This window comes from Melospiza melodia, chromosome 2 (assembly GCF_035770615.1).
Source record: "Melospiza melodia melodia isolate bMelMel2 chromosome 2, bMelMel2.pri, whole genome shotgun sequence".
Taxonomy (NCBI): domain Eukaryota; kingdom Metazoa; phylum Chordata; class Aves; order Passeriformes; family Passerellidae; genus Melospiza; species Melospiza melodia.
In genome coordinates, this window is record NC_086195.1 from 664606 (window position 1) to 676144 (window position 11539).

The 11539-nt window shown below is 63.0% G+C and overlaps 1 protein-coding gene across 8 annotated transcripts in view; it reads left to right on the forward strand.

Moving 5' to 3' along the window:
- STIM1 (stromal interaction molecule 1) overlaps positions 1-8778 on the forward strand; it is a 74653-nt gene extending 65875 nt beyond the window's left edge. For 5 of the 8 annotated variants that reach the window (XM_063180060.1, XM_063180052.1, XM_063180078.1 and 2 more), the window contains one exon: positions 5746-8778. In XM_063180060.1, the coding sequence (XP_063036130.1) occupies positions 5746-6298 (553 nt within the window). In that variant the 3' untranslated portion in view covers positions 6299-8778. The remainder of the gene's footprint in view (positions 1-5745) is intronic. The other 3 variants (XM_063180095.1, XM_063180104.1, XM_063180112.1) reach the window with 2 other exon arrangements.
- The last annotated feature ends 2761 nt before the right edge of the window (positions 8779-11539 follow it).

Below are 11539 nucleotides of genomic sequence, written 5' to 3' on the forward strand. Positions count from 1 at the left end.
CCAAAGCTCAGGGAAGGGAGAGATCAGGAACCCGGGGAAATGAGTAATTCACAGCTCAAGCAGGATGGAAGGGAGGAAGCTGCTCTTGGGTGTGTGTTGAGGCTGTGCCAAGCCCAGCCCCACAGCAAATTTGGGACTTAGCCTTAAGAAAAGCCTTGGTCCCTGGTGCCCCACGCACGCAGCCCGGCAGCTGAGGGTGCTCTCAGAGCCAGACACAGGGGGATGGGGCAGCCAGGGCTCTGTGGCTGCTGCAGCACACCCAGGGCAGCTCCTGGGCCATGCTGGGCTGCACCCCAGCAGGAACACCCAGAGAAATCCCTCATGGGCTGCAGGGCTGGGGGAAAATAGGTGTTTGTTCTCCATCCTCCTGCTGCTCCTCCTCCACTCCCAGGCTTCCTGTACTCCAGGCTTTCCTTTTCCATGCTTTGCTCTCTGCTTCTTTTGTCCACCATCCCCATCTCCTCACCCTCCCTCCCTCCTGGCTCGGGTGGATCCTGGTGGGGTGGGAGGGAGCCAGGAGGAAGCAGATCCATCCTGCCTCAGGCAGGGTCACTCGGGAGGTGCTGGGGTGCCTGGATCCATGGAAAAGAGCAGGGAGCACTGCTGGCATGGAGGAAAGCTCAGGATCCCAGGTAATTCCCTGTCCAGTTGCTGCTCTGTGGTTTCCAGGAGGGATGAGCTGTCAGGGGCTCCTGCTGCTCCACAAAAACACCTCCTCTGATCCCTGCCTGGGATCCCATCAAAGGCCACTGTCCTGAGATAGCTTTTCTTCTTGAAAGTGTGCTGGAACAGTTCAGGAGCATAATCCTCATGGAAATCAGTGGGATATAGGCCAGGCCTTGCTGAGCCTCATCTGGGATGATGGCAGTATCCTGGGAATGCTCTTTCCTCCCTGTTGTTCTGGCATGGACTCAGGAGTGTCCACTCCTCTTGCTGTGAGTGTGATCCCAGGAATCCTGTCCCTGCTGTTGTGCACTTCCTTGTGGGAACCACCAGGAAAAGGCTCATTTGGGGCTGAAGAAAATCCCAGAAGTTCCTGGCTGCTGGTGTTCAGCTCCCAAAATCAGCCCGTGGGTACCCCAGCAGGAATGCAGGAGGGCCCTGTGCCTGTGCCAGGTGTCCCTTGGATTGTCCCTGCTGTGGTGGCTGTGTCTGTGTGCCAGGCACAGCAGGGTGGGCACTGCTGCTGCTCTGGTGGGTGCTGCTGTCCCCAGCTCTTCCCTGTGTCCTTCAGGAATATTGTCCTGACTTACAGCTGGAGGGATTGTGTAGAGCAGAGCAGGAATATTTGGGAATTGTGTGCTCTTGGGCATCAGCTCCTTCAGCCCCCCTGGGTGAGCCCAGAGGGCTGAGCTGGGGCTCCCAGGAGGTGGAACCTGTGTGGTGCACCCACTCCAGGGTGAGGATCCCAGAGAACAGCCAGCCCAGGATGGGGGACACGGACCCTGTGCTGCAGCCAGAGCGGCCCCTGGAGGGGACACGGTGGCCCTGGTGTCACCGAGGCCCTGCCCACTCTGCAGTGTGGGACCAGCTGTCCTGGGATCAGGTTCCCACTCTGCTCTCCAGACAGAAGAGCCTCGTGGAGCAGAGCATGGCTCTCCATCTGCTGTTGTCCTTTGCTGCACCCGCTGCCAGCTCTGCTTCGATCCCTGCTGCACTGAAACCTGCAGGAGAGGGAGCAGCTCCACGGAGCCCAGCAGGGAGCACTCACCCTCCCCACACAGCCTTGGAGTCTCCTCAGTTGAAAGGAAATCCATTTTCTCCTGTATTTGCTGCCCTCTTGCTGTTAGAAAGGATTTCTGCCACAGACCCTGACCCGGATCTCTCTCTCCCTGTGGGACTGTGGCAGCCAGAAGGGACGGGCTGCATTTCTGGATTTCCCGGAGAAGAAGATTCCCTGGTGGAGCTGGGGCACTGCCTGTGAAGGGAGCGGGTGTTCCTGTGCCCCCATCCCCAGCCAGGGCACACAGGGCCCCTCAGGGCTCTCCCCCCCCCTCAATGGGTCCAGAGTGGGCCCTGCATTCCTGCCAGGATCCCACCCTGCCTGGCCCTGACCCTGCCTCTGCCCAGCACCATTCCTGTGCCAGGTTCTGCCCCACAGCCTGGCTCCTTCTCCAGCCCTGCTGGGACCCAGCACCGGCCGCTCCCGGCCTTGGGCTGGTGCCAGCCCCTGCAGCCAAAGGCTGCTTTGTTCTCCTGGAAAGAGGCACCTGCCAGGGCTTTATGAAGCTCACAACTGGAACTGGGTGTTCTCAGCAAGGGCTCAGCATGTGCAGGTGAGGGCTTCTGCCACCTTCCCTGGGAGAGGAGTGTCCAGGCAGGAGTTCCAGCAGGAATTCCCCTTTGCAGGTGTGGTAAGCCACGAGTAGAAACATTTGGGAAGGGCAGGAGATTCCCGAATTCCCTGAAGGGGCTGGAGGCTGCCATGGCAGTGACACTGTCTGCAGGCACTGACAGCATCCCCAGGTGTCCCAGCCCAGGGCTGTGGGTGTGTCCCCGTTTTGGGGGTCAGCTCCAACACCCCGAGTTCAGCCCCACTGTTCATGGCTGCTGCTGCTGCTGCCCAGTTACCCCAGTCATCCCAGTTACCCCAGTCGTCCCAGTTACCCCAGTCATCCCAGTTACCCCAGTCATCCCAGTTACTGCAGTTCCCCCAGTGACAGCCGTGGGCCATCGCCTGTGACAGTGACCTCCTGCAGTATCCCCTGGTGGCCCGGGCAGCTGGCTGGCCCCACACATGTGATGATGTCCCTTGGAGGGCTCCAGCTGCCCACTCAGAACCCCTGGGATGCCACACCACTGGAGTGTTCCCTTCTCCCGGCAGCTCACCCGGGATGTGGCTCAGACACTGGCCAGGCTGGGCTCCAGCAAGGACAAGGACAATGCCAGCCGTGCCCAGGGCTCTTTGCTGCTGGGCAGGAGGAGAGCTGAGGTGTCTGCACAGCAGTGCTCCCCCAGCAGATCCAGGGCTGAGTGCCAGCCACCCACAGGATCCCCTTTTCCTCTCTGTGTTCCCTGGAGCTGCTGAAGGACGGCCTGGCTGTATTCCGTGGGTTCTGTTAAAGGAATGCTCTTGTTCCAGCACAAGGAGAAGGTTCTGGGCCTGTCCCAGCACAGGCAGGACTCCAGCATGGGCCAGCACTTGGTGGAGAGCATGAGGAGGCCAGGACTGGAGCCAGTGCTGGGAAACGTCATCAGGGACAGGGATGCATGGACAGGGATGCATGGCAGGGACACAGGGATCCAGGGACAAGGATCCAGGACAGGGACACGGGGATCCAGGGACAGGAACAGGGATCTAGGACATGGACAAAGATCCACAGCAGGGACAGGGATCCAGGACAGGGACAGGGACCCAGGGCATGGACAGGGATCCACAGCAGGGACAGGGATCCACAGCAGGGACAGGGATCCACAGCAGGGACAGGGATCCAGGACATGGACAGGGATCCAGGGGCAGGGACAGCGATCCACAGCAGGGACAGGAATCCAGAGCATGGACAGGGATGCAGGGCAGCCCCAGCCTGGCAGTGACACGGAGCTGGTGCTGTGGGCACACCCTGCAGGGAAGGGATGGGGCATCCAGAGGCACCTGGGCAGGATGGAGAGCTGGGACCCTGCCAGCCTCGTGCAGCTCAGCAGGACCAAGGGCAGGGCCTGCAGCTGGCTGGGGGCAATGCCAGCACAAACACAGCCTGAGGGGAATGGACTGGGAGCAGCCCTGGGAGAAGGAGCTGGGGATTGGTGGGAGAAACTTCACAGGCCCTGGCCATGAGCACTGGGACCTGAAATCCCTGTGCCCTGGGCTGATCCCACAGAGTGGGCAGCAGGAAAGGGACGGGCATTGTGTCCCTGTGTCCTACAGGTGATTTCCCAGCTGCAGAGCTGCCCCAGCCAGGGAGGAGCTGGAGCTGCTGCAGAGAGCCCAGAGGAGGCTCCAGGATGGGCAGAGGGATGGAGCAGCTCTGCTGGCAGGAAAGGCTGGCACAGCTGGCATTGTTCACCTGCACAGGAGAAGCTTTGGGCTGAGCTCAGGGTGGCCTTGCAGGGCCTGGAGGAGCCCCAGGAAAGCTGGAGAGAGACAATTGCCAGGGGATGCAGGGACAGCACCCAGGGAATGGCTGCCAGTGCCAGAGGGCAGGGCTGGGTGGGATCTTGGCAATGAGGAATTGTTCCCTGGCAGGGTGGGCAGGCCCTGGCACAGGGTGCCCAGAGCAGCTGGGGCTGCCCCTGCATCCCTGGCAGTGCCCAAGGCCAGGCTGGACACTGGGGACAGTGGGAGGTGTCCCTGCCATGGCAGGGGTGGCTCTGGATGATCCTCCTGGTTCCTTCTCACCCAAACCAGTGTGGGATTCCTGAACATCTCTGCAGTTCTCCCTGCATGTCTCCAGCTCTGTTGAGGAGGTTTTCCCTCGTCTTGCTGGACTCTTTGGCTGCCTCCAGGCTGATGGTGATGCTACTGTAGGAGATGATCTGGGGGCTCTGTGCAGTGCCAGGCAGGTTTGGTGACCCATGTGCAGGGGTCTGTGCCAGGAACGGAGATCAGGGGAGCTCTAGGGTGAGGGACAGGTCAGCACCTCCCACCTCTTCCCATCCCCTCTCGCTTCTCTTCCTCTGCTCCTTTCCTTTCCATTGCCTCCCATTGCACTGCTCCCTCCTGTGCGTGGGCAGGGCCGGGGTCCCTCACCCATCCCCTGCCCAGGGGCAGCTCTGCCCGTGCCCTGGGGTCCGTGGGCAGCACTGGAGCCCCTGGTTTGGCTGTCTGGGCACGCTGGCACCTGCACAGGGGCCCTGGGGAGGGGGCCAGCAGCATCCAGCCGGGAGGAGCGAGCTGTGACTTGTCATTTCCCTCGTGCTCCTGCCTCCCACTCTGCAGAGGGGCTCCGGAGCCCCGTGGGCCGTCACCGGTAGGCACAGGCTGGGCACAAACCTCGTGCCGCGGCGGGGCTGGGCATGGCTTCGTGTGGGCATGGCCAAGCTCCAGTTCCTCCCGCCGGGATTGGAGCTTGGCACCGGCTGAGCCGGGCATGGGGCACGGGCGGGGGCTCGGGGGGCGCGGGCACACACGGATGGGGCAATGGCTGAGGGACCCGCGGGGAATCTGGGGGGACACCAGGCCTGGGGGGAGCTGGGATCCATGGGGAGGGATGGATCCCATCACACTCTGAGGGATCCATGGGGAGGGATGGATCCCATCACACACTGAGGGATCCCTGGGATGCATGGGGAGGGATGGATCCTAGCCCAGACTGAGGGATCCCCCTGTATCCATGGGGAGGATGGATCCCATCACAGACTGGGGTATCCCCTCGGATGCATGGGGAGGGATGGATCCCATCACACACTGAGGGATCCATGGGGAGGGATGGATCCCATCACACACTGAGGGATCCCCCTGTACCAATGGGGAGGATGGATCCCATCACACACTGAGGGATCCCCTGGGATCCATGGGAAGGATTGAGCCTCCATCCCAGTTCCATGGCCTCGCTCCCTCGAGGTGATCCCCCACCCGGGGATCTCCAACCCTGGGCACACAGAGGGGTCGAGCTGGGGCCAGGTGGGCAGGGGTTCAGGGGCTCAGTGCCAGCCCCTCGGGGCCAGGCAGGGGCTCAGGGGTTCAGGGGCTCAGTGCCAGCCCCTCGGGGTCACTGGGTGCCCTCAGCCGCTGCTGCCATCCGTGTGTGCCGGGCCGGGCCGGGCCGGGCGGGCACTGACCGCTCTCTCCCGCGCTCTCCACCGCAGAGATTTAACTCGCTGCGACTCCGACTCCTCCATCCCGCACCTGAGCGACCACCAGCGTATCCCCAGCTCGGCGCCCAAGCTGCTGGCTGCCCGGCCCACGCTGCTGACCAGGTCCATGGAGGAGGCTGTCCCCGCGGCGCCGGGCCCCGGCGCGCCCACGCCCAACGGCGGCAGCCGGCACGGGGAGCCCTCCGCCCTGGCGGCCTTGCAGGAGCGGCTGCCCGAGAGCCCCATGGCGATGAAGAAGATGATGACGGTGAACCACGGCATGGAGAAGTCCTCCAGCCTGGGGGAGATCAGCCACCACCCGACGGGCGGCAAGCCCAGCCACTCGGATTCGTCCCGGTCGCACAGCCCCAGCTCCACCGACCCCGACACCCCCTCCCCCATCTCTGACTGCCGGCCCAGCGGCGCCAGGAACACCCGCATCCCGCAGCTGGCCGCCAAGAAGAGCCCGGGGGACGAGGACAGCAGCCTGACGGGCGACGAGGTTGACCTCGGCCAGAGCAAGAAAAAGTTCCCCCTAAAGATCTTCAAGAAGCCCAAGAAGTAGGGGGGGAGCCCCCCGGACGCGTCCCGCCGGGCCCGGGGCCGGCCGTGCACCGGGAACGCAGCGCGGCCCCGGCTCCCTCCGCTCCCCGAGTCACCCCGGCGCCGGCACGGGAGGAGCTATTTAAACTTATTTATTTCCTCATCTCCGAGACGAGAAGCGCGACGCCGCCGGCTCCCCGCGAGAAGAGCCGTCCCTGCCCTCCCTCCGACCGCTGCGGTCCCGGCTTTGCTGTGCATGGCTTCCAGTTACTCCTGCTCTGCTCAGCCACGCGGCCTTTGGGTTTGGTTTCAATGTGGTTTTATTTTTTTTTTTTTTAATTTTATTTTTTATTATTGTTATTGTTTTCCTGCCTCCTCCGACTTCTGCCCAGGCTGAGGGCGGGCCGGGGCCGCTCGGCGCTGCCCCCGGGTGACTCCGCTCGCTGCGGTTCTCTCTCCCTCATTGCTCCGAGTCACTTTCCCAGCCTGGCTGCGCCCCTGGCAAGGGGATCCCGTCCCGAGCAGCTCTCGCTGCGCAGGACCAGGGGAGGACTCTGCCCTTGCCGCCGGTACTTGTGTGCTCCCGGTGCCGCCGGGGGCCGCGGGGACGGGGCTGTCCCCGCACTGCCCTGCCCGGTGCCCGGAGAGGTCGGGACACGGGGCAGGGACACGCCTGGCCCAGCTGTGCTTCCCTGGTGCCCTGCACTGCTCCGAACCCACCGTGCCCGGGACCTGGCTGGGGACCCTGGTGACAGGGACGGGGAGGGAACCACCCAGACAGTGAGGGAAGGGCCCTGGTGACAGGGGCAGTTAGGGAACCGCCCTGGTGACAGGGGCACGGAGGGAAGGCTGTCCCGAGGGATGTGGGTGCAGAGCCAGGTCCAGCCGCCACATCCACATGGGAAGGAGAAGGCTCCCGGGAACAGGGCCTGTCCCGTGTCCCCTGTCGTGGCTGGGCAGGGCCAGAGGGAGGGACCAGGACGCAGCAGGGCTGTCCAGGGCAGGGGCCAGGCTGTGCCTGGGGGGCAGGACCACGACAGAGTCCTCCCCTGGAGCAGGCCGGGCGCTGAGGGCTCTGTGCCCCCGAGGGACGCAGGAGGCTCACACAGGCAGTGTCCCCCTTGCCCTGACACGCCGGGGTGTCCCTGGCTGTGCCAGCCCTGCCCCAGCGCTCAGTCCAGCCTGAGCCGCTGCCAGGGGCTCTCCCATTCTCCCTCGGCACAATGGGGGTCACACCCTGCTGCTCACAGCGCCCAGCACAGCCCCGGCCACTGCGGGCTCCCCACTGAGGGCAGCAGCTGCGGCCGAGCCCCTTCCCTGCGAGGGCCGAGCCTGTCCCGAGGGATGAGCTCTGCCCCATCCCTGGGCCCTGCTCCACCCCGAGGGGTGAGCCCTGCTCCATCCCCAGGGCTGAGCACCTCGGGGTGAGCTCTGCTCCATCCCTGGGCCCTGCTCCACCCCGAGGGGTGAGCTCTGCCCCATCCCCAGGGCTGAGCACCAAGGGGTGAGCTCTGCCCCATCCCTGGGCCCTGCTCCATCCCCAGGGCTGAGCACTGAGGGATGAGCTCTGCCCCATCCCTTGCTCCCCTCTCCCAGCTCCTCCAGGAGCATCCCCCAGCCCCGGGGCTGCCAGGGGAACCCCCAAGCCCCCTCCCACCCCACTCGAGGGGGCTCCCTGGCACCACAGGACTCCCCAGCCCGGGGTCCCTGTCCTCAGCCCCCTCTCCGTCCCCACACCACCGTCCCACACGTGCTTGGGCTGGGCGGGGGCTGCTCCTGCCGAGGCAGAGGAGGATGCACGATGGGGGGAGGAGGAAGAGGAGGCCGAGAGCCCCCGGGGCCTTGCTTTATGCCAGAGTAATATATTTGTGTCTTGACAATTCAGGAAGGGCTACAAAGGTGTTTTATGTTCCGTAGGCGGGAGTTAAACGATTTCACTGTTGCTTTGGGATAAGTGAAAAATTCCTCTCAATGACTTTAAGTGCCTGCATTTCCCTGGGGATGGGGGAAACGCTCCCGGCCCCACAACAGGGGCTGCTGCCTGGGCATCCCGATTCCATGGGCACCCTGATCCGTGGGCACCGCAATCTGTGGGCACCCCGATTTCTGGGTACTCTGATCTGTGGGCACCCTGATGTATGGGTACCCCAATCTGTGGGCACCCTGATTTATTGGCTCCCTGATCTGTGGGCACCTCAGTTTTTGGGCACCCTGATGTATGGGTACCCCAATCTGTGGGCACCTCAATTTATCGGCACCCTGATTTATGGGCACCCCAATTTGTGGGCACCCTGCATTCACGGGCAGGGCCAGGGGGGTCGGGGCCAGAGCTGCTTGTGGTGGCAGAGACCTGTGGATGCTTCTGGAGAAGGGGTTGGGGATCCACCAAACGGCAACTGTTGACACATCTGCCAACTCTTGATTTAAGGTGGTTTTTGTTTTTTGTTTTTTGTCATTTCATAAAACTTTTCAATCCAATAAAGCATGTAGTCTATTTTACGAGCCCATGGCTGCTGCTTTTTTCTTGCAGCCCTTGCCAGGCTTCCAGCACAGTGGGGTTGGGACTTTGTGCCTGCTGGGGATGTGTTCCTGGCCAGGTCAGTGGGGACAGAGGGACACCTGGCTGCCCCCTGCACCAGGGCCCTGCCATTGTCCTCTGCCGTGGGAATTGGATCCACAGGCACAGTGGATCCACCCCGGGGACATCCTGGCACTGTCACTGCCATGGGGACACTGCTGACAGCTGGGACAGGGACAGCCGCCCCCAATCTGCTTCAGGAGATGGGACAGCTCCGTGGGCAGCGGGTCACAGAATCCCAGAATGACCAGGCTGGGAGAGACCTTCCAGACCATCGAGTCCAGCCCAGCCCCAACTGAACCCTGGCCCCCAGTGCCACATCCAGGCTTTGTTAAACACACCCAGGCATGGGGACTCCACCCCCTCCCCGGGCAGCCATTCCAGAACTTTCTCACCCTGGCTGCAAAAACCTTTTCCCTGCTCTCCACCCTGTATTTCCCTTGGTGCAGCTCGAGGCTGAGTGCTCTGGGTGTGTCAGCGCTGCTGCAGACAGAGCCCAGCCCCAGGTGAGCACAGGCACCTTTCAGGAGCTGTGAGAGTGATGGGGGCAGCCCTGAGTCTCCTTTTCTGCAGGCTGAGCACCCCCAGCTCCCTCAGGGCTTCCTCACAGGGTTTGTGTTCCCTCTCCAGCCTCGTTGGCCCCTCTGGGTGTGCTCAGTGTCCCAAGGCCCTTCCCAAACTGAGGGGCCAGAGCTGGGTCCTGCTCCCGGGGTGCCCCAGAGTCACCTCTGAGGGGCAGGACGTGCCCAGGACAAACGGAAACACACACTGGCATCTGTGGGTGGCATCAGCCGGGCTGGGGGATGGCGGTGGCACAGGGACAGCAGCCGCAGAAATGCCACAGGATGAAGGCACAGGGGCAGCAGTTATCCCATGGGATGGCACAAGGGCATCCATCCCACTGGACACTGGCATCCTCTTTAGCCTGGTGCTCATTAGCGCTCATTAACACTCATTAGGGCCTGCTGCCTCCACGCGGGCATCCAGGGGATCAGCACACCCAGACAGGGCTCAGCACACTCAGGAAGGTCTCAGCACACCCGGGCAGGGCTCAGCACACCCAGGAAGGTCTCAGCACACTCTGGACAGGGCTCAGCACACCCAGACAGGGTTCAGGACACCCAGGAAGGTCTCAGCACCCCTGGGCAGGGCCCAGCACACCTCTGGGGCAGTGGCACCAGCGTGTCCCTGCCCTGCCCGTGGTGCTGGCACTGGCTCTGTGCCCAGCCCTCCTGGCAGGAGTTTGGGCAGGGATAAGGTCTCCATTTCGCTGTGGGAGCAGGGCCCAGGGCTCCTGGCAGGGCTGGCAGCAGGTGAGGCGTGGCAGGGCTCAGAGGCAGCACCGGTTCCTGCCCGGGGCCCTCCCGTGGGAGCTGTCCTGGGGCAGCACCCAGGCTTTCCTTTCCTCTGCAGCCACCTCAGAAATGAACCTGCTGCTCCACCCCCTCCTGCTCTCAGAGCAGGGGAGCAAAACTCAGAGGAGAACTTGGGGGCAAACATCTGTGAGTGCAGCTTGGGCTCCAGCCAGCCCAAAATGCAGTTTGGGATTATTTTCCTTCTGCAGGCCCTTTTCTGGTAAAACAAAGGCACCAGCCCAGCTTCATTGCCATTTCCTGGTCAGTTCCGAACATTCTGTGTCCCATCTCTGAGGGGGGCACTCTCTGAGCAGGACCAGGCTCACCTGGTGCACTGGGCACTTCCCACCCACCCTGGGGGCTGAGGAACCCCCAGTGGTTCTGGCTTGGAATCTGAACTTGCAATCTGAACCAATGCCCTCACCTTGGAAGGGACAGAGCCCCATCCACAAGCAATAAAAAATGGAATTTCCAGCCTCTTTGAGCCCTGGGATGTCTCTCTGAGCCCCTCAGGATCAGCCTCAGCCCAGGGGTTGATGGTTCATTGTCCTGTCATGGAGCAAACCCCAGCATTTCTGGCGTGCTGCCACATTTGGCTGTGGCTCCTGTTCCTCCCAGCGTGGGGAAGGGTCACCCCACAGGCTGCAGCCACAGCCAGGAGGTGTTCCCTGCCAGCCTGTTCCCTGTCCCAGTGCCACAGGGACACTCAGAGTGGGACTGGGGGGGAACTGGTGCTGTTTGGATTTGGGTTCTGCACAGGCACCTCAGCAGGGCTTCGGTACTGCTGCCCTGAGCCCTCACGGGACCTGCAGATCCATGGAATGGTTTGCGTTGGGAGGGACCCCAAATCCCACCCAGTGCCACCCCTGCCATGGCAGGGACACCTCCCACTGTCCCCAGTGTCCAGCCTGGCCTTGGGCACTGCCAGGGATGCAGGAGCAGCCCCAGCTGCTCTGGGCACCTGTGCCAGGGCCTGCCCACCCTGCCAGGGAACAATTCCTCATTGCCAATGTCCCACCCAGCCCTGCCCTCTGGCACTGGCAGCCATTCCCTGGGTGCTGTCCCTGCAGGCCTTGTCCCCAGTCCCTCTGCAGCTCTGCTGGAGCCCTGCAGGCCCTGCCAGGGGCTCTGAGCTCTCCCTGCAGCTTCTCCTCCCCAGGTGAGCCCCTCCAGCTCTCCCAGCCTGGCTCCAGCCCCTCTGGGCTCTCTCCAGCAATTCCAGCTGCTCCTGCTGCTGGTGTCCCAGGGCTGGAGGCTCTGCAGGTGCAGCTTTGCAGCTTTTGGGACAGAACGTTCTGTAATTTAATCTCTTTCCCTGCATCTCCTGTGC